This window comes from Syngnathoides biaculeatus, chromosome 2 (assembly GCF_019802595.1).
Source record: "Syngnathoides biaculeatus isolate LvHL_M chromosome 2, ASM1980259v1, whole genome shotgun sequence".
Lineage (NCBI taxonomy): Eukaryota > Metazoa > Chordata > Actinopteri > Syngnathiformes > Syngnathidae > Syngnathoides > Syngnathoides biaculeatus.
The window spans coordinates 10,213,839-10,237,389 of NC_084641.1; the positions used below are offsets into that span (position 1 = coordinate 10,213,839).

Below are 23,551 nucleotides of genomic sequence, written 5' to 3' on the forward strand. Positions count from 1 at the left end.
CAAAATCGATATCACTCTTAAAGGAAGACTTTGTCGAAACTAATAGGAATGAGAGCACACGTTAAAAGTTAGTAGTTGAGGGTTCAGTGTTTCTTTTAATGCCAGAGTTATCCGCAGATTTCACCGCAAAACCTCTCTAAATTGGAAAAGTATTATCAAAATTCCTCTCTCGCGCAGACATTCCAATGAGCCCGACTGGAAAACTGACAGCCAATCCGCGTTTGTCACACCTGCAGTGCTTCCTGTTCTTACCCCCCATTGCTCGCAGATACGTTTCACCAAACAGAGAACGTCCACTATGTGGCATTTTGTGGACTATTTTTGTGAAAAATAATTACAAACAAAACAAAAATAGCATGATGTACAATGTTGAAGCCTGTGCGCTTGAGCCCGAATACACACATCCAGCACTTGACGTGTTATAGAGGGGGCGTGGCACTAACGACGAACAATAACAGTCCCATTATATGGACTGCGGAGATTTGGTGCTTTTCTGAGGAGTTGGTTTCGATGTAGTGTTTATACAGCAAGTGTGGCCTGAGTTTGTTTATTTATTTTTGTATATCCCAAGTAGCAAGCCTCTCTCAAGTGACCAGCAGCAGCGGAGGTGGGGCTTGGGGGGCACATGCGGATCGCTGTAAATAGTAACCGGGAAGTGTTGTCTTCTGAGAGCTAGCAAAGCGAGTTGATGCTCCGTGTTATTACTATACTGACCATTGCGCAAACAAAATAAAAATAACAATGTACAATGTTCAAACGTTTGAGCCAGAACACACACAAGGGGAATTCAACGTGTTGGGAGGGACGTGGCGCTGATGACGAACAATAACAGTCCCATGAAATGGACTGTGAAGATTTGATGCTTTTCTGAGAAGTTGGTTTATATGTAGAGAATATATAGCAGGTGGTCAGACTTTTATATATATATTTTTTTAAAACACCAAGTTGTACTTTTCAAGCAGCAAAGCTTCTCGCGATCCAGCGGCAGTTGGGTGAGCGGGGGCGCAAGCGCGGATCGCCGTAAATAGTAACCGGGAAGTGTTCCATGTATATATCCATCCATTCATTTTCTTGGCCGCACGATGGTCGAAGGTGTGCTGGAGCCTATCCCAGCTGTCAACGGGCAGGAGGCAAGTTTACACACACACAGACACAGGGAGAACATGCAAACTCCACACACGGAGGTCCGGGATTGAACAGCTGCGCCACCCTCATAACGTATGTCGTTGCTTTACCGTACCAGCATGAGAGGCTATAAGCTAGGCGGCTAATAACCAGTAATGATTAAATGTGTGCAAATTTCCCTTCTGATGAATGAGCCTCAATTGTGACAGCCACAGCTTTATCCTGTCAGGTTGACCCCACGGGAGGTTAAAGAAGGACAAATTTGGGTGCGTTTTCTTAGTTTTGGTGGAGAACAAGTCGGCATCTTGGCTTAGCTAGAACGAATGGTCCGTAATGCGAAGCACCGGCGACATCAGGGGCGGAGTTAAGGATGTTTCTTCCGTGTTTGACTCTGAAAGCTGGCACATATCCAGATTTTGCTTGGATTTCAAATATGTTCTTTATTTTCAATTAATGTCCAAAATATATGTAATAATAATATTACTTCACATTGGAGGGTTTGTTGTACATATGATTTTTTGGGGAGAGTCTTCCTTTAAGTAATTGCAATCTTATTTCACACATGTAGTTATCTAACTTTGCACTCAGCTAACTCTGTATTGTGGGGATGCGTGGGTGCATGTGCCAAGGCGTCTTTTTCTGAAGAATGGATTTACTCAGTGAATCGATTTCCTCTTGAGGAAGACTCATGACTTCAGTTGAAGGGAGCACTGCGACTTAACCCCTGGACTGGTTGGAAACATTTTATCATGCTTTTTTAATAGGCTGGGTTTGTTAGAAGTCGGCAGAATTAGTTACAGATGAGTTTCATAAGGGAGTTCAGTTTCCTAAAAGTCTCAAGTGAGTACAAAACCTGATCCTTCCAGGCTTCGATTCTGAGCGAGATTTCATAGTTTATTGTATGTAGGTCGAAAGACACTTCCTTCCAGGACGACAGAATGTGCTTGAAGTAAATAATTTCATACTGTTTGACAGACGATGTTAAATTGTACAATTTCTTTCTGACATTCACTTGCCAAGTAGTTTTAGATTCAAGTAGTAACATTTTCTTTTGAAAAGGGATTAAAACTAAAAAAATATTAAAGCCAGACATCCTCATGGTATCTTAAATCCATGCTCACAAATTGATCGGTAACAGTGCATATTCTATTCTCAATCAATATATGGGACAAAAGATGTTATCCCTTTGAAAAGAATGCAAAACTAAAAAAAAAAAATAGCATCCTGTTTGTTCTCTTTGCAATGTACCATTTATTGTTTTTGGATAAAAGAATTCCATTAATTTAGGGGAAAAAACATGGGTTGCTTCCAGTTTAGCTTGATTTCACGTTAAACATTATAATCACCGTTTTTTTTTTTAAATGTCCCAAACGGGGACCTTTTCTTTTTATACGTGCATCCCCAAAGTTTACCTCAAAGTTCTGGAAAATGCTTCTACATATTTACAGTGCTGTCAAACAGTATTCCCCCAATTCCTTATTTATATAGATTTTTTGCACATCTATCACACACAGATTTAAAATAAAACCAATTTTAATATCCTCAGAAGCAATCCAAAGAAATCGAAAATGCTTTTTTCAAATGAGAATTTGATTTACTAATGTACCGAAAAAAATCCAAACCTCTCTCACCCTCTGTAAAAAAAGTAATTGCCCGCTGATCCTAATAATGGGTTGTGCCACCCTTGGCTACAATAACTGAAATTCAGCATTTGCGACAATTGTAGATGTCTTTCACATCGCTCTGGAGGAATTTTGTCCCACTCTTCCTTGCAGAATTGTTTCAACTCCACCATATTGGAGAACTGCCTGTTTTAAGGTCACACCACAGCATCTCAAATGGATTTAAATCCGGACTTTGACTTAGCCACTCAGAGGTGGACTTGCTGGTGTGTTGTAAGTCGTTGTCCTGCTGTATTATCCAAGAGCACTTGAGTTGGTTGGCACAAACTGATGGTCGGATGTTTTCCTTCAGTTGTTTCTGGTACACAGCAGAATTCATTGTTCCATCAATCACAAGTTGTCCTGGCCCTGAGGTAGCAAAGCAACCCCAGACCATCACACTGGCAACACCATGTTTCACTGTTGGCATAATATTCTTTTTTCTCAAATTCTGTACCAATTTTACACCAGATGTAATTGGCCGGACACCTTCTAAAAAGTTCCATTTTTGTTTTTTCAGTACACAGAATGTTTCTCCCAAAGTGTTGAGTATCGTCAATGTTTTTTTTTTTGGTTTTTTTTTTTTGCAAATGTGAAACAAGTCTTTGTCTTCCTTCCTGACAGGAGGGGTTTTCATAGTGTTGCGTGTGCATGTGGGAAAAGTGTGCATGTTCTGTCACTGACTGACTAATTTCTGACTCTACTCTTGTTTGCTCCAAGTACTAATTTTCGTTTTTACTCTTGTCTCTGTACTTTTTTTTTTCTTTTTCAACAGGTCAAGGTTTTTATTTAACTGCACAGAGATAAGACTAGTTTGATCAATACTGGATTTATCAGGATTTTTATTACGGTAAGTTTGGCAATGGAGTTGCCACAGTTAACTACACTTGCCAAAGTCTAGTTCTTACAAGAAGGAAATGAGAAGGTGAGGCCCACAAGGTCAGAGGAATCTCAAGTTAATGTTAATAATAATAATGCTGGTTATTAGAATGAATGTTGTAATGATGTTCATGTAGACTTCTATTTTTGCACCTCTGCGTTGACTGGCTGCCTTACATCAGATTTTTTTTTTTTTAAAAAGACAGCTATAATTATACTATTTCACTGGGACTCTGTCTCCTGCTTAAGATTTATCTCTGGAAATCCTGTTTAAGCTTCCTATTGTGTTGCCAGTTTATATAGTGGAAGGAAATTCCTGTTACAAGTTTTTAATCAATCAACCAATCAATCAATTATCCTCATTTACTAATTCTTCATAAAAGACAACATTTAATCACTCTTAAAAGATAACATTTAATAAGGTGTAAACAACAAAAAAAAAAAGGTTATGGTTCTGATTTCCCGACAGACACTAAAAATTCCCGCTGACCCCAACATTTTTACACGATATAAGAAATATGTCACAGGGACGGTTTTCGCTCCTCATTGCGCTCTGATTATGTTATCTATTTAAGCCTTGTTTTTCGTGCCACTTGTTGCCATATTGTTGTGTGTATATGCATGTGTGTTCACGAGCATTAGCTAGTGTAACTACCTCGTCCCATGCCATAGTGTTACTGAGCCATATCAAGTCAGGTTATGTTTTCATGTTTCGCCAGGTCCGATTTTTGACATTGTTTCATGTTTTTTGGACCAAGCCTTTCCCCTTGTGATTTTTGTACTGTTGCCCTGTTGGACTGCCTGCCCATGTATGACCTCTGCCTGGCAATTAACCTTCCTAAAATCCATGCTTACGTCTCTGCTTCCTGCACCTGAGTCCTATCCTCCGCCTTGTTCATGAGAAAATCAAGTTTATTTATCATCTCTGCTAATATTCCGGTGTTTTGCAATGCGAGACGCCATCATGAATTTTGGTCCCGTTATACACAAGAGTGCATGAATTAACGAGAACTGATAAGGAAATGGGAGCCCCGTGTGCTGGAGATAGAGTAAAAAAAAATCCCCACCCTCGTTCTGAAATGTAGGGAATCGGAACCACAACATTTTTTGGGGGAGCTTTTTTAAAGTACTAAGAGTAGTGTGCTAAATTGCTTAGCCAGGTCATAATCATACTTTAATTTTTATATTATTATTCTACTTTATTATGTCAAATCTATAAGACGGTATAAACAAAAAACTCTTTAAGTTTTCCCATTTATTGTGGTCCAGACCAGTGTGTCTACCAAGAGATCTGGCGTTTGCTCCATTCAATGTGCAGAGGAGGCGAGAGTAATTGCACAACTCGTGGCTCTATCACTATGACAAGGCGCCTGCTCACAATGCCCTGAGCATTCGACAAGCCAGTTTGTGGGCAAGAAGAACCCCTCAATGCTGGAACAACTTCCCTACTCTACCAACCTCGTGCCATGAGTTTAGCCCAGAATTTTTCATGAACTGTCCAAATTTTTATTGAAGTGTTTTAATTTGTTGGAGTAATTTAAAATTGCAAAAAATAAAAAAAAAAAAGAAAAAAACAGAGCTTCCCCGATACAGAAATGAAAATTATTCACCATTTTCATTGGTTTTACATTTAAAAAAAAAATGTATTTCCCTGTTTCAAGTTTGCATGATTTTACCACCATTATGAAATGTTTATAGTATTTCTAATAATTCTATTCAACCATAAATTTAGAAGGTTATATGTGCCTGTATCGAGAGTATGAGTGATAAGTGAAAGGGTAGCTTTTGTAAAAATATAAATATCAATTGAAATTGCCATTTGCAGAGCTTTCTTTCCAAAAAGCTATAAATCCATTTTGAGTATTCTGAGTAAAATTATACTTATTTAACCCGCCTTGAAAATTTAACAAATATTATTTTGGCCAATTCAGTGGCTCAGTCTGAACATAGTCAACAAAAGTTCATAGTCTCTATATAGTGAATAGTATGACACCGTGGATCATTTTTGTTTCATATTCCTGCGAAGACAGACAGGCAAGCATAACATTCAACCACTAAATCGATTTTTTTTATGCCCAGAAATACCAAGCCAATGTTTTCCAGTGTTTGGAACTTAATACTGGCTCTACGGTGCCTCAGTAAATATGAAATATGAATTAAAACCAATAAATGTTTTTCTTCTGAGAGGCCTGAAATCAGGTCATTGGATTTTCTTGAGCTTTTCTACGTCACAAGTGAAGATCACCTACAGTTGAAGCCAGAACTTTACATACTATGCAAAAACACACATTTCATTTTTTTGTCTCACTGTCTGAAGTCAAATCCATGAAACCACTCCTGTTTCAGGTCAGTCAGGATCACCAAAATTATTTAAGTTTGTTAAATGCCTCAATAACGAGAGAGAGAATTTCTTTGAGAATTTTCATTTTGTTCGAGTTAACATACATAACATTTACTTAGTTTTGAGTAGCATTTCCTTTGCTCTGCATGACTTTGGTCAAATGTGTTGGGTAACCTTCCACAAGCTTCTGACAGTACTCTGCTGGAATCCTGATCCATTCCTCCTGACAGCAGCGGTGTAACTGAGCCAGGTTTGTCAGTTGCCTTGCTTGCACATGCCTTTTCGGATCTGCCCGCAATTTTTTGATGGGATTCAGATCAGTGTTTTGTGATGACCACTCCAAGACATTGACGTTGTTACCCTCAACACAAAGGCAGCCAATCAGAGGAAAGGGGGAAAATATGGAGAAAGCACATAAAAAAAACAGGTTGAACAGAAGTACCTTTGAGAGGGAGCTTTTCTTGACTCTCGTATGACAAAATCAAGGTGTGTTTTTTTTTAATGAAATGAAATGAAATTGAAACCATTATGGTCAGACCATGTTAGAAGTCACACTATGGACATTTAAATAGCCAACGTGGGAGCTTTAATCAGTCAATAAAAATGTAGTTGTAGATTGATGACTACACCTGAGTAGCCTGTTGCACTGTTATAGTGTGTTTTGTAAGTTTTATTTTTGCGACTGACTTGGGACTAGTTCAGCGTCTAGTACGCCTTTTGTTGGCTGCCTCCAGCACTCATGCAAGCGACATTTGTGACAATAAAGCGTCTTGGAAAATGGATGGATGATGATGTGAATCTGAAATTCAAAGAGAGGTAGCCTACTAGTTTGCCCAGGGTTACTGTTTTAACGAGTGACTATCTCTCATTGTGTGCTGTGACTTAATGAAAATCATGTGCTGTGTGAAAAGAGTCTCGACTTTTTAATAAAGGTTTCACTTAATGAAATCCATCCACAATTCTACTTTGTCTCATATGAAGTGCTGATCAATTTACATTTGGAACAGTCTGGATCTTGATGGTTCGACTTTCCGTAAAATTGTCTAAATTTCCACACCAGGAAGTGTTTTCCAAGACAATCATTCACACTGTTACTTAGTGAATGTCCTGCCCTGACTTTCATTCTTGGAAATGGTAATTTACATTACAAGTCCACTTCCAAGAGTTTTTTTTTTGTCCTCATGATATCATCTTGTGCCCACCTTTTGCAAATCACAACAATATTGCTGTCATGATACAATCGTCATAACTCTTCGTCATAGAGGTTAAGTTGCTTTGTCGGAGTTTTCTCAGTCATATATTTTCTAATTAAAGAATTCTCATTGTTAAATGTGATAAATTCTTACATTCCTTGAAATGTATCTGATTCTTGAGGATTGGTCTACCAGAGCCAACACATTTTTCTGATCTTCATGACAAATGAAGTCAGAGTATCAGTCAACATTCCTCTTATATACCATGTGGGCTGAGTCACAATAAAAATGTTATGCCACTTTGTTTTTTTTTTTTTTCTTCTTTAAGCATGATGTACCTCAAGCATGCTGCTTTGAGCAGGAAGGGAGCAGAATCTCATCTGCATTGTGGTTTCACTTGTGACACTTGTGATTTAGCTACAAAGTCCATTGAATCCCATTAAATTTTGCATATACAGTTGCAGTTATAGATGAAGGTAACAGTTGATATCCTAATCTTAGTGATCAAAAATGATCACAGTGATTGGAATTGTGATCTTGCAAAAATTTAGTGTACACCAAAAATGTTGTGGTGCACCTAATATATAGCAATAACTTTTGAGTACAGCAAAAATATAACTTCAAGCACCTATGCACTATTAGCACATTAGGATTATTGTAAAGAACAGGAACCAAAATAGTTTGACTCAAAGTAAATGAGGCTCTTTCAGACCAGTATTTCTCTTTCTGTGGTCCAAACCAGTTGATGTATTTGTTGACAGTGTCTCTGTCCCCTATGGTTTGGTTCGTGTTCTTCATGCAAATTCCAATTGTACCCAAATGTATCACAACAAACCATGCGCCTTTCCTGAAAGCGCAGGAGAATCCACCATATATCCTGTAACACTGACTTTGCTCACACAACCTTGTGAGCTGGGGATTCTGAGGTTATGTCCTTGTGGCTAATGTGTGTTAATGTGTTGCCCATTGTTGTATGGATGTGTGTGTATGTGGGGCGGGGCGAATGTGAGGCTTTGTAAAGTGCTTTGGGCACTGGTGACGATGTAGCTAAAGTGCTATATAAGTGCAGTCCATTTACTTTTTTTTCATTTTTTTCATTTAAAACTACTCGTACAAAAAAAAAACTTGCACTGTGCTACCACAGTATTTTTGACCTCAATATAACTTGGGTGGGACTGGTATCAGTACTTGGATAATCACTATACCTACATAGAAGCGTTCCCTCACAAGGTAATTTTGTCTGACACAAAAACCTACAATCCTCCGGAACCCATCATCTGCCTTTCAGAATTCTTGGCATCTTATATTCGACTTGAAGTGGCAATTCCAACCAGACTTACATTGTCTTTTTTTAGAGAAATCTTTTTACATTCCTATATTAAGATTTATTAACCTTTTTTTTCCATCCTGTGAAAAAAGTCAAGTCAGAGATTATGTATTCTCATTTTGCTTTAGAACTATTTCTTCTGTCTCCACAGATTTCTAGTTTGCATCATCAAAAAGAGAACGTATACGATAACATCGCATCAGCTAATGTCTGGCTTTGTTTGCCAAACCGCAGACATTTGCTTGTGTCACTCTCCTGCTGTAGACCATCCATCCTAAACATTTTGTGGACACTAAGCACAAATACTGTGCTGTTGCTGTAGTGACAATCCAGAGGGAACCGTGACTAACAGGTGTCTGTTCAGAAGAATTGAGGTTGACATCAGAGGGAACATGTGTTAGAAGTTGAACAGTCAACAGTCAGATTTGTCAGTGTTGACTTAAGAAGATGAACAATGAGGATGAGTTCTATGACGCCGTTACAGGTTAGTGCTGAGTGCTCGTTTTTTTTTTTTTGCTCTCATTGTTATATTAGCACAGAAGTTTAAAATACAGTGATGATTACTCATCACAACAAAACCGATACACATGCTCTACTTCACAGGCCTGGATTCAGATGAGTCATATGAAGGTGTGTCAGAATCCAGTTACAAAGATGCACTGGTATTTGATAGCACCAGGGACAATGGATCAAAGCCACAGGAGAACGGTGTCAAGAAACACAGGTACCATGGCATTCTTGCAACACTGCTTGTTGATTTTGCTTTTTATAACTAATTTAACTCCACCAGAATCAATTCACACATTTACACAACCATTGGTATAGGTTTTGACTATGGTTATCACTATCATCGTGACTGACACAAATTAAGAAGTCAAGAAAGGAACATGTTTAAGAAAGTAGTTGTTCGTTCAATTTCATTGGATATTGCAGATTTTGAAATGGTTGTGGGTGGCCAAGGGCAGTGCTTATACTTGCAAGTAACTTGGGACCTATCCATAATGTAGTCTGCCCTACGCTCACAATCGGCTAGGTTATGCATCTACCTAAACAATACCAGACATAACCCTGAAAAGGCTAAACTAGCGGTCCACAATCCATGGCTCTGGCGCCAACTGCCTCTTTCATCCTCCTGCTGCGTCTTTCTGACGATTAAAACAAAATAAATAAAATAAAAAAATTAAGTACTGTAGCACTGTTAAATCATGCCAGAAGACTTCTCCATAGAAATGGAAAGATACAGTGAAGAATTATATTATATAAACTAGGTTTCATCGCCTTAGAAAGCTGTAGGCAAGCATTTTGCCACTGAAAGAAATGAATTAATCGTTACAATGATGGTTATAATAGAACTCACCATACAAGTATGCGTACTACACATTATGAGCAGTAGAGAAATTTGATTGGGTTTCACCAATAGTTTTGAAGCAAGGTCATGGCCTCATGATTATATTCATGATCTCAAATTCAATTCTACCATATTTTGAAACAGCGACTGTGCTCACTGTAGTGTCATCATGCAAGCTTATCCTGAACAAGATACAATTTTTAAATTGATTTTAATTTGAGTTCGAATGCACTGAGCACTGGTATTGATATTAAGTGGAATGAAACCGAGTGGAAGATTAACAATGCTTTATTCTAAACTTTACATTCGGTATAATAAATTTTTCAGCATGACATTAGTGTCCAATGATACAGTGCAGAGTATAAGTATTTGACCACTCTGCTATATTGCAAGTTCACCCACTTAGAAATCATGGAGGGGTCTGAGATTTTCATCGTAGGTGCATGTCCACTGTGAGAGAAATGATTTAAAAAGAAAAATCACAGAAATCACAATCTATTTATTTTTCATTTTTTTAAACGATGTGTGATACAGCTGCAAATAGGTATTTCAACACCTGTCTATCAACTAGAATTCTGACCCTCAAAGACCTGTTAGTCTGCCTTTAAAAGTCCACCTCCACTCCATGCATTATCCTGAATGAGAATGTGAGGTTCTTAGCTGCATAAAGACACCTGTCCACCCCAAACAATCAGTAAGACTCAAACTTGTAACATGGCCAAGACCAAAGAGACAAAATTGTACAACTCCACACAGCTGGAAAGGTCTACGGAGAAATTGCCAAGCAGCATAGTGAAAAAAGGTCCACTGTTGGAGCAATCATTAGAAAATGGAAGAAGCTAAACATGACTGTCAATCTCAATCGGAGTGGAGCCCCACGCAAGATATCACCTCGTGGGGTCTCAAAGATCCTTAGAAAGGTGAGGAATCAGCCCAGGACTACATGACAGTACTTGGTCAATGACCTGAAAAGAGCTAGGACCACCGTTTCTACGGTGACTGTTGGTAATACACTAGGACGTCATGGTTTGAAATCATGCATGGCGTGGAAGGTTCCCCTGCTTAAACCAGCACATGTCAAGGCCCGTCTTAAGTTTACCAATGACCATTTGGATATACAGAGGAGTCATGGGAGAAGGTTTTGTGGTCAAATGAGACCAAAATGGAACTTTTTGGTAATAATTTTACTAACCGTAAGACGAATGATAAGTTCCGTCCCAAGAACATCATCATCATGCTTTGGGGGGTTGCACACATTGCCATACATACACAACAACGGAACTAGGAATCTTTCATTTGTCAGAATATCTTTGTTACTAATTGTTTTAAATGTTCTGCATTCTGCAGTCACTCACATTTGACGCGCGACCGTGCCCGAGCACGAAAAATCACGCGCGTAAAATTTTTTACCAGTACAAAAAACAAATAGATATTGAATCACGTTGCTTATTTTGTGTAGTCTTGACATTAATTCACACATTTATTTCATAAACATTAACTAAACAAGCTTGCTCCAAAACAATTAGTATTCACCCGGAAACAGGAAATGCAAGTTAACAAGTTAACTGAGCATGTTCGGAAGTGATGCCAAAAGTGCATGTTCAGAGCTGCTTCACGTACTGCGAGCGCATTTACATTGAAAGTCATCAACATCACGAACCATGCGAAAGGAAATTCAGTTACACCAGGGATGCTCATTGCGTCGATCGCAAGGCAGTGTGACTGCGTGCCCCCCAACAAAAAAAAAAAAAGACGTTCGACTATCATCCACCTAGTCGCTATATTCAGGTGTGGCCAATACGTCGAGTGCACGCACATAAAGGCATGTTGTAGCAAGCCGGCCTCCTATTTACGGCAATCCCGCGATTTTTGCCCCCCAAACAACAACACATTGAGATTGGCGACAGGAATGCCTGTTACAATGTATCACTGGCTTGTTGCCATGAACGCCGATTATGTTAAACTAAACTTTCAGCATTTTCAAAGCATTGCGGGGATAGACTGTTCGTGTTTATTTCTTGACAGGCCAGTGCATTTAACTTTTCTTCAGGTAAATTTGTCAGATCAAGAATTTTTATTGATGAAAAATTTTAAATACCGTTTTATATCATGTTGTACTATTATCAGTTGAAATTGTAAATGATCATTTCTGAGTTTGAAATTTTAGTTTTCTATTTTAGTTATTTATTTCATTATTAATTTACAGTTATGTTATATTAATCGAGTAAGTTATTTTAAGGCCATCACTAATCACACCCGCAACTTTATCTGCGAGCATGACTGACCACACCCGTACATTTTTCAAATCTGAGTGACTGAGATTGATATCGTTACATTCTATGAATCCAAGAAAAGAAGTGTTTTTGGAAAAAAGTTCAATTAAAAACAAACATTGTGCACATAGCCTCACAGATCATATCTTACAATTGTGTGAAGATTGTAACGTCTTACTACCAGATGTCGCACGCTGACATGTTTTTTTCTATTGGCTATTATTTTACATTACGGTGTGTGCGTGTGTGTAATACTACATTAGGTGAAATAGTCATTTTCAATTGATAGCTGACTCCATGGTCTACACATGATAAAATTATGACAGTACACTAAAGCAGCTGGAATTTCGGGTAGTTTTCCTTCAAAATAAGCTTCAACCAGTCATGTTTTTTAGGAATTCAGAATATTTCGTTTCATGCTGAAATTATATTTTGTGTTCTCTGAATTAGTTCATTAATTGAATAAATGTAGCCCAGCGAGCAAAGTAATTGGTTATACATATAGGTTAAAAACAAAATATGCAGCGTTATTGTGACTTTATATGTCGAAAGGGTGTTGGGGCTCCTGTTTTCTTTTTCTAAATGAGACAGCGTACTTGGCAGTTTAATATGTAAAACGGCCGATCACTGGGCTAGATGTGCGGAAGTGGACTCATACTGTGCGTTCTAGTCTGTCTCAATCCATAGATGCAAATATACAGTAGCAGGTAAGCATTGTGGTACACTGTTTCTCTTCATTTCCCCATAATCGACAAATGTTCGTTCCTTTTCCTGATAGCAGACCAGTTAGACTACATTTTCTTCTTATCTACAAACGTACCAATGCTTTCTTCAAACCAGAGCCTGTCAGATAAAATACATTTCCACAAAACTACACTGTAATCCTTCATCACCTATGAATATTTTTTTGGGGGTGGGGGGTTACTTATGTGTTTTTATGGTCTTTTTATAACACTCCAAGATGTGACAATATAGTGCCACAGCCCTATATAAATTTATTTTTCCTCAAGGAAGTATGTTAAAGTGAGGCATCTCAACTTCAGAGTGGGGAGGTAGACTGAGTGTAAATGGAAATTAGCAGTTTTTGCCACATGTAAAACCTCAGGTGGATTTAATTTTTTAAATAAACCATCTGTAAGCTATATTATAGGGTAATATAAGATGTTGAAATGATATGAAAAGGCTTTTTTTATCATAATTAATGATTAATGGTTTAAAATATAAATATGTTATTTATAAAACTTTTTTGGCCAGTGTCAACTTGCTCACATTTCTTTGCTATTTGCAGTGGGGCAACACAATAAATCACTCATTTTCCAAGGGTTAGTGTTAGGTCCCCAATCCTTTGCTGGGGTCGGTCTTTAAATTTAATTTAAATTTAAATTGTGAGTTTTGCTATATGGTAATTACATCTCATGTCTGATTCTCAAGAAGATCTTTTTTTTTTACATTTGTTTTTTGCTTCACTCATTTTTTTCCTTTTTTCACTTTAGGACATCATTGCCTGCACCCATGTTTTCCAGAAACACTATTAGTGTCTGGAGTATCCTTAAGAAATGCATTGGAATGGTAAGACTGTGAATTTATCCAATATTTATATCACACATACACACACACTCGGCAATTTGCAAATCACAATTTGTTAACTCATCTTGTCACGTATATCTGTAAATGTTTGTGCTCTGACCCTTCTTACGCACCCTATCAGCGATGAAGCGGCTTGCATTCACCACCAATTCTAAAGATTTTAGGCACAACATTCTCTGTTCATGGCGGGACTTGAGCCTGAACCTTGGCGAATAGTAAGGCTTCACTATATAAAATATTTGGCAGTGTGTATCAAATAATTTTTATTGGACGAAATAAATGAACTAAACTTAAAAACGAACAATATATACTGCAGTCAGTATACCTGCACATAATTAATAATTAGAAATTCAAGTGCCGATACCATTTTATTTTATTCTCACTGCACCAGACAAGTAATTTGCTAACAATAATGCACTTAGATTGTAAGTAGCACTAAGCATTTGTCATTTATCAAACAGTCTCAAGAATAAAATGAAAAATATCTCTGAATGTTAATGCTAAAAAAATTCCGACATACAGTATCTGAATTGAAAGTATCATTCAAGCTATGGCTTGTCCAGGCCACTTGAAGGGGAAATACCAAGTTTGGAAAATCATGACGACTTTGTCATCGTCATGATTGTGCGAGCAATATCTTTGTTTAAGAAATGAACAGAGTGTCTATCTTCTACTTTCTCAGGAACTCTCCAAAATTACAATGCCTGTCGTCTTCAACGAGCCTCTTAGCTTTCTGCAAAGAATCACAGAATACATGGAACACACTTACCTCATTAACAGAGCCTGCTCGCTGTCTGAATCCATAGAACGTATGCAGGTGAGACACCGAGACTCGTTAGAACATTGAATTGTTGGTAGAAGCAATGGACAACTCATTTTCTCATCTGCATGAGACAGTACAGTCTAGCCAAACTGGCTGTTTAAATGGCTGGTGTTTGGTGTGTTGCGATACGATACTTGATATTGGATGACGGTCGGCTATTGCCACCAAAAATTTTTCATCGGATTATAGTGTGATTGACTTAAAATGTCAGATACAAGCACTCTGATAAAAGCTGTCCATTACAGACTCTGCTCCAGCTCTTTTGTCCAGCAGCTGTGGCTATATTTGGTTGCGACAGTTATGGATATTTTGACCAAAGATCTTCACCTACGGTGTCAAAAATAGTCAATAGCCACAGCAAAATAACATACGATCGCCACAAGTTGTCAGAATTACAATCTTCCAGTCACTTTGCGTTAATAATAGTGTACTCAGAAGTGCTTACTAACGTCTGAGCACTTAAGATGGAAAGATTCAGCAGCCTACGGCGCAGTGAACACACTTAGCAGCACAAGTTGACAGAGGACCAATTAGAGTCGGTATGACTGGAGGGAGAAGCGCCGCTGTCAGGCGAGACAGCTAAGTTAACAAGCAAAGGCCCTCGCAGAACTGCACTCCATTTAAGCATTGCACATTATGCTCTCAAAATCCATCCGTTTTAAAATTATATACTGCCAAAAGGGGTAGAGTTGCCAAATATTTTACTTTGGGTAGTGCATCTTGTATTGAGAACCGATCGGAACTAAGGGTAAAGTTCCAGTTCTCCCAAAATCATTGAAATGTAAAAATTTCGGTTTGTAGTTTTGATGCTGACCCCGAAGAAGAAAGTGGTGAGAACCAACGAATAAGTATGTACATGTAGATCTGCTCTTGTCCAACTGCTGTGGCGAACAAAAGTGTCTTAATTTTGGGAAAATAAATGACTTGTCGCCTCAGTGCTGCACTTGTATTAAGTTTATACTGTGCAAAGGAAGCATTCACGATGTGTAGAAGTCTGACACGCTCCCTCCCACTCCGAGCCTCAGCCTACACCGCCTGGAACTTCAGTCAAGTCAAATTGGGTGAGTGAAAAAAAAAATTCCAATGCCGTCAGTGAGGCACCATAAAAGCAGCACAAAACCCGATCACGGGTGTGTGTAGGGGGGGGCTTCAGCCAAACCCTCCCAAATATACTAAGACATTCTTGACAAAAGTCTGCTGACATCTACGAGGATGATGAAAAGGAAGCGAGGGCAGACATTTCAGCAGAATAGTCCAAAAGTGCCAAGGAGTCTGTGTTGGGGGGAAAAAAAAAAAAAAGCCGCTAGAATTGCCCCAGCCAATTATCTGATTTGAATCCAATCTAAAATCTATGGAAAGAACTGAAAGAAGGCCACAGGAGGATCAAGATTTGAAGACTGTTTTTGTGGTGCAAAGGACGAAAATCACACCAGAGCAATGCATGCAACTAAGTTTCTCCATACAGGATGCATCTTGAAGCTTTCATTACAAACAAAGTATTAAATAAATAGCAGTTGGAGTGTTCAATACTTACCTGTGTCATTTCACATTTTTACTTGCAACTGAATATCTGAGCTGATTTGTTCAACTTTCTTTGCATGTATGGATAACTTGGGTTGTTCCCAACATCTGGTCAAATGTTCAGGTCAATAGCACCATTGGAAATGCATTTTATCAGAACAATGGTGACGTGTTAAATACTTTTTTCCAGCTGCTGTGTTTGTGTCTACTGCATGTTCTCTGTAACTGTTTCCTCAGGCCGTGGCTGCGTTTGCTGTGTCAGCAGTTGCTTCACAGTGGGAGCGAACTGGAAAACCCTTCAACCCTCTTCTTGGGGAAACTTTTGAACTCATCAGGTACATACACGTATGCATATACGCCTCTTGTTAACATGATATTTTAATCCTTAATGGTGCTCTTTGTCACTACAGAGAGGAGCAGGGCTTCCGGCTGATAGCAGAGCAGGTATCCCATCATCCCCCGGTGAGTGCCTTCCATGCTGAAAGCCTGGCAGGAGACTTTCTCTTCCATGGCTCCATATACCCCAAACTTAAATTCTGGGGGAAGAGTGTTGAAGCAGAGCCCAAAGGGACCATCACTCTCGAGCTGCTTAGGTAAGTTAAAGAAATACAAGGTTATTTTTGCCGTTTTAATGTAAAGATATTTCCCCGTCCATTGTGTCTTCTTTTCATGTCTTCCTCTTCTATCCAAGGCACAATGAGGTATACACATGGAGTAACCCTCACTGCTGTGTGCACAACGTCATTATGGGGAAGCTATGGATAGAGCAGTATGGCACAGTGGAAATAGTCAACCACAGGTAAACTCTCCATACCTTTAATTAATTTTGGTGTCCTTGTGCTAAACACAAATGTAGTCCGACAGAGATTAAAGAAAGACCACTTATAATTTCTTAAAAAGTGCTTTAAAATTGATACAAAGCCCTGGTCACAGGCATTTATGTGCAGAATTAATGCCATTTTCCCTCAGCTCAGCAAGATCCAGCAAATTTAAGAGGCCCCAAAGCTCAGTGGTTACAGCATTGGTTTGGTAAACCAGGGGTCGTGAGTTTGTATCTTAATGGGGCCTCTACTCCCCAAGAGGGGTTGCGTCAGGAAGGGCATCCGGTGTAAAAACTGTGCCAAACAAATATGAACATTCATCTGAGATGTCACGCTGTGGTGACGCCTAACGGGACAAGCCGAAAGAAACTTGCTTTACTGTATACTAATGCCATTCTCATGGCTCCAACCCTTATGAAAGCTTTTCCAGTACAGTTTACTAGGAAGTACTATTTCTCATACCTGGTCAGCTTGAATTGTTAGCACTCTACGGGGATATAGAACGAGTGATGTGAATAACAGCTCGTTGCTCATTAGTCCTTATATTAAACCCTTATATTATTTGACACATGATAAAAATAAGCGTGTGAACAAAACCTAACCCTGTTAGTGTGTTTTGGTTCTCGAGGCTGCCACATTATAATTTGCAGTTTTTACCTTACCGCACTGGTCACATTTCTTGCCATCGCCTCTTGAATAAAATCATCCATCCATCATCCATTACCCATCTTTTATTGGTGTATTGAATCAGGGTTTTTTTTGTGTGTGTGAAAGGACAATGTATAACACCAAATTCACATACAGTTCGCCAGAGTTTATGGAGAAATGTTCGTTGCTTACATTCTTGTCTACACAGCACTGGAGACAAGTGTGTGTTGAATTTCAAACCTTGTGGGATGTTTGGCAAAGAGCTGCATAGGGTGGAGGGATACGTCCAGGATAAGAGGTTAGTGTTCAAAATTGTCACTTCGTTACAGACGATATGCATAATGTATAATGTATATAGTTTACTGAGAATTCTTCCTTTTGATCCTTGTCTCCTGGTTATTACTTATTGTGCAGTAAAAAGAAGCTTTGTGTCATCTATGGGAAGTGGACTGAGTGCATGTGGTGTATTGATCCTCAGTCCTACGAGGCCTTCAAAAAAGTGGAAAAGAAAGGAGACATCAAGAAGCACAAACATGTAAATTGATTACTCAAGTCACAATCACAAGTCTTTTCTTGTGTATGGAGATTTCCCTTACAGCACATTCTTAGTAGAAAGAGTTATGGGGTGATTGACCATGTGATTTCTCAATGTGAAGCATTGTAACCACCATCCCCCCCCCCCCCCTCTCTCTCTCAGGAGGAGCCAATGGGATCAGAGAACGATGACGCCGATGACATGCCAGAGGTTCAAGAGACAGTGGTGGTCATACCAGGAAGTACCCTACTCTGGAGGATAGATCCTAGACCGGCTCACTCTGCTCAGGTATAGATTGCTCATTGTCGTGACAATAACGAATGACTAGCTAAAATACAATCAAAATGTTACTCCTTGTATTATTCCAAAAGAATAGTCCAACAAATCAAAAATTCCATTTGATTTGATTTGTATTGAACTGGTAACGGAATATGCTAGGACATTTTGCTTTTTTAGATGTCGCATCTCTCTGCACTTTTTTTAAGTTTAAAATGACTTACTTTAGTGAGGATCCCTTGCTGTACTTCGTCTACAGGGATCACCATAGGTCTGTTTTGTGCTGCTCTACATCCTCGTTTACTGGACTAAGCTGCCACTTTTCCCAGCCAGACTGCTGGCTACGTGGCCACTTTAGTTTCATACTGTAGTGGATCGACTTTCCCCCATTAAATCTGCCGCGGTCCCACTCTCAAGTGATGGCTCCTTTTCGGCTATCATTGTGATGCTTGCATGCTACCCATGCAACTCATTGGAGGGCAAAGCTTGACACAAGCATCTTTCACCGTAGATCTCTTTTTATTGTTTTTTTTTTTTTCTTCAGACAAACTTTTTGGAGAGCTCAGTGAAGCTCTAGTACTTGCATGTGCAGAGGCGATGCTCATTCAGTCCAAATAACAGCACCCATGGGTGGCATTACAGTGCTTGGCAAGATAAAATATTTTCTTCTACTGTATCTTCGAGAACTCGTTTTAATTCAGATGCAACAATTGGGACACAGGATTCTTTTTTTCATTGGGATTCATTCACAAATCAATCTGGATTTTTAGCGCTAACAAATATTAAAAAAAAAAAACAATTATATATATCACACACACATATATAGATATATATACAGTCAGCAATCAGCTCAAAATCAATCAGACTCTGTATATTTGACTTCCACTATTCTTATATTCAGATGTACAACTTCACCAACTTTGCGATGTCTCTCAATGAGCTGGAGCCGGGCTTGGAGGCCATATTGGCCCCAACGGACTGTCGCTTCAGACCTGACATCAGAGCCATGGAGAATGGCAAAATGGGTAATTGCAATGCCAATGTTTTGTGGTGCTCTACTCGCATGATTTTACTGAATATAAACGCCTTTGGGTTGGAAACTCCAGTCTGGCCGTTCTGTGTGGAGTTTGGATGTTTTTGCTGTTTCCTGTTTTTTTCCAGGTGCTCCTGCTTCCTCCCACATTATTTAGAAAAATAAATCAAATAAAAATGGGTATGTCATGCACTTTGTCGATACGTGTCAGTGTAAAGGGTTGTCTGCAATTGTCTGGTGACCACTTTGGGCTATGTACTCCCTCTGCCTCACTCATCTCATCTCAAGCTCCCCCGCACAAGCGCTTAAGAAAATAGATGGGTGGATGAAAGAAAAGAGCGCAAAGAAACAAAAGAAACCCAGTCGCCATCTGCTGATTGTCTCTGTAATTGCCCGGTGTAGCTTCTCATTGTGACTGTTGTGGTTTTGCAGAAGAAGCCAGTCAGGAGAAGGAGAGGCTAGAAGAGAAACAGCGAGCTGCCAGAAAGCTGAGAGCCAGGCATGAGGAGGAGTGGTCTACACGGTTGGTTTTGCTTGCGTTTGCTATCATGCATTCTCACACTCTCTCATGAACACACACTTTCTCTCTCACACTCTATAATTACATAGATGTATACTCAACTTCATCCTGCTCTCTCTCTCTCTCTCTCTCTCTCTCTCTCTCTCTCTCTCTCACTCACACACCTTTACAGTCCACACTATGCTGGAATGTTTTTGATATTATTACGACTAGTCACTCACGCACACATTTATTGATGAGGTTTTCTCAAGCCTTCATCCACATTAACCATCAAAGCCATCTTTTTCGCTGCTGTTTTCCCGATTGCTATCCTATGCAGAAGGTACCATTGGAGGATTGAGACGAGGGTTAAAGTCGAATTATGAATTTGAAAGTCTTTATTCTTTCTTGAATGGGGTTTTTAAATTGAAAAGTTTTGTGTAGTGAAAAGAATTTTCCCATAAGTAATCATGTAAACATGAATTGGTTCCAGTCACAAGAAGAGCCTTATTTTCCACTTCCGATACCATACGGGTATTGCACTATTGAGATTTGGCCAATGCCAGTCCTATCCCGCCCATATCAGTAATGGAATTTTAGAAAAGGCTTGAACAAGTGTTATTACTCTGAGAACAGAAATCAACAACTGGAAAACTGTTGTTGATTACTGACATAACTACTGCTTAAACATATTGTACATTTCAACAGATAAAATTAGACAACTGTAAAAATAATCTCAATAAATACAAATTATACTTCAAAGATCAAAATAAAGTTCATTTCAACCATTTTTTACTGTCAGTATATGGTGGGCACAGCAGATGCTTTCTCCAGACGAGCGTCAGGACACTTTTGAAATTGATGCAACTGGGGTTCAATTTTATTGACAATCTCGTGGCGGAGAAGAATTGTGGAGTGAGGCTTGAAGTGCTTCGCTGTCTGTGTGTGCCTCCTCATTGCGGGGCTTGCACTTCCTGCTGTTCACGTGTTGACCACCAGTGGGCAGTGTGATGCATGCAATGAAATAAACATGAAGTAAAGAATGTACAAGTCAATATCGAATATTGTTAATGGAGGTTGTTTTCCACAGTTTGAAGAATATATGTCAGTCTTATTATATATGTGTATATGTATGTGTTTATAAATCATTTGTATACAAATATCGTTTTGGGAGACTAAAGTGCAAGTTATCAATGGGGTTTTTCACTCATTGTTAGCTTTGAGCTAGTGATATTGTGAACAAAAACAAAGAAAAGAAACAAAGTATGAAGTATTTGAACATTTAATAGGTGTAGTTCTTTTATGTGTTTGTGTGTGACACTCAACTGGATTGTCAAACGGAAGCAAGCAACATTCACTCTTACTCTTTGCTACTTTGTTAGCATCTTAGGAACCTGTTGTAGTGATCAGGTGGGCTCTGCATGCCATCTGGGCACTGGTGGATAAAAGTGCTGGAGTGGAGAATGGAATGGATTGTTTGTATAAGTGTTAAAATTGGAGCTTTTTAGATTCAGTCTGATCTGATACTAGTTTTGTTTTTCTGACATTGGACCAATTTCAGTTCTCAAATATCAGATCTGAACACCCCTAATGTCTGACAAAGTAACGATTATCCCTCTTCGCTATGTTCTATCTAAACAGGACAGGCAAATCAATGATGGCTCCACCGTTGCGTGTATGTTGCGCTGATCTGCCGTGAAGACATTGTGAAAGCAGCTGTGGTTTTGAATTTAGAACAATTTTTCTATTTTTCTCAAGCTTGATTTGCTTCCACTGAAGTCAACTGCTGTGCCGTCATTTATTGCCCATGGTTGTGATGTGAGTTCATTTTTTTTTTTTTTTTTTTTTAAAAGGTGGTTCCAAATGGGCACCAACCCGTCCACCGGCTCCCAGGACTGGAACTACTCCGGTGGCTACTTCAGTCGGAACTACCACGACCTGCCTGATATCTACTGATAAGGCCACTATAGCCTTCATGTTGGTCCCCTTTCACCTTTTCCACACGCCTTATCATAACTTGGAGGGACACACTTAAAAAGTCAAGCCTTCACCATTGCACGCATCTATTGCAGATAGGAAAGACTTAACACAGACTCTTGAACAGTTGCCTGCTTCATCTTGACTCTCTTGCTCTCTTCTCCCCCATCAAGGATTTTACATCAACTTTAGACCTGCAAATTATTTTCATCTTGTGTGTGTCACCATTTTAACGGCCCATGACGGAATATTTGTGATGTTAGACATTAATGCAACATTATAAATGGGTGTAAGCAACAGGATGATGAATATGAAGTGTTGGTCAAATAGTTCTTGCATACAATGCCATCAAGAAAAGACACCTGATCAAATGGCTAAGATGCTGCAAATTTGCTAAATACTGTATGATTCCATTCAGGTGTGAGAAATTGTTAATACTATATAGATATGTAGAGACATTTAAGATTGTCGTTGTAACATGACTGAGGAAAACTTCAAGGAAGTGAGGATAATGTAACATGCTGTTCATTTTCTCTAAATTTGGATATTTTGCAGCAGACCACCAGTACATGAAGGTTTAATGTTACATTCCCTTTGAATGTTGTGAAAATTAAAAAAAAAAGAAATGACTGTCATACTGACTGGTTGTAATAATGCAGAAATTCCAAGCATTAGCTAAAGCAAGAACACATTTGGATTGCAATTATTTTAGTTGACTATTGCAGATTCAAATTCTGTTGGTGGCCAAACTTTTTATTTGTAGCCCCCTCGCCCTCATTTTTTTGATTTTTAAAGCACTTAACCACATAGACCCTTTAGACTTTACATATTATCTATGGCTGTTACATCTGAAGTTGTTTTTTTTTTTTTTTTTTTTTTTTTTTTTGTAACGCCTAAACTCTAATTTGTGACACGTACAAAAACACTAAAGTCAGTCAGGTGTAGTGTTGAGATGCTTGCACAAAGATTGCGTGAAACACACCTAAACGGTACAAAGATCTCACTCCATAACACACATTCCAACAAATGGGCCGGCAGTGTGAACCAGTTTTGTTAGTTTCTATTTCTCCAAACATGTCCTCTGTTGAATTTTAGCCTCCTCCTTTTGGACTATCTGTGGTCATTGTGTACAAGTGTTACACAGGTAATCACATGCAAAATGACACATTTTGTGCAATTGATTTATTTTTATAGTATTTAAAGCATTTTTTGGTGAGAACATACCACCAGATGTTTTATTTGTAGGTGGAAGATTGTATAGGCATACTGTGGACAGCTGGATCGCTTCATGGACAGGGGAATGTCTACTAATAAAATCCTTAACTTCAATTTTGGACCATGGCTTTTTCCCCCCCGCTCTCTCCACTAAACAAAAGAAGAAATGTTTTCATGGAAACGCAAAATTGGAACAGAAAGTAACAGAGAATAAATATAATAAAAAGCAGGTAATGCATTTGCACTGAATAGAAAGGAGCACAGAATAACCCCCCCCCCCTTTTGAGATTACAGTTTGCAGAATTTTCTATTTATAACACAACTATACGACAATCTAAATGATTTTTAAATTCAGTTTTTGAGATTAGATTGGATTTACTGATTTTTTTTATTTTATTATTTTTTTTAGGTGGTTTAAACCAAAAGAATTTCCCCCCTTCATTTTCTCATAAGTGAGGCAAACCTACGA

The 23,551-nt window shown here is 38.7% G+C and overlaps 1 protein-coding gene across 4 annotated transcripts in view; it reads left to right on the plus strand.

The window, feature by feature from the left end:
• The window catches only part of LOC133507475 (oxysterol-binding protein-related protein 2-like), a 28,280-nt gene extending 5,084 nt beyond the window's left edge, over positions 1-23,196 (plus strand). The window contains exons 2-15 of one of the 4 annotated variants that reach the window (XM_061832504.1): positions 3,562-3,636; positions 8,678-9,010; positions 9,130-9,250; positions 13,641-13,716; positions 14,417-14,551; positions 16,316-16,413; positions 16,489-16,671; positions 16,770-16,877; positions 17,756-17,845; positions 17,962-18,082; positions 18,245-18,370; positions 19,260-19,383; positions 19,824-19,914; positions 21,744-23,196. In XM_061832504.1, coding sequence (XP_061688488.1) covers positions 8,974-9,010; positions 9,130-9,250; positions 13,641-13,716; positions 14,417-14,551; positions 16,316-16,413; positions 16,489-16,671; positions 16,770-16,877; positions 17,756-17,845; positions 17,962-18,082; positions 18,245-18,370; positions 19,260-19,383; positions 19,824-19,914; positions 21,744-21,846 — 1,413 coding nt within the window. In that variant the 5' untranslated portion in view covers positions 3,562-3,636; positions 8,678-8,973 and the 3' untranslated portion in view covers positions 21,847-23,196. The remainder of the gene's footprint in view (positions 1-3,561; positions 3,637-8,677; positions 9,011-9,129; positions 9,251-13,640; positions 13,717-14,416; positions 14,552-16,315; positions 16,414-16,488; positions 16,672-16,769; positions 16,878-17,755; positions 17,846-17,961; positions 18,083-18,244; positions 18,371-19,259; positions 19,384-19,823; positions 19,915-21,743) is intronic. The other 3 variants (XM_061832525.1, XM_061832514.1, XM_061832535.1) reach the window with 3 other exon arrangements.
• The last annotated feature ends 355 nt before the right edge of the window (positions 23,197-23,551 follow it).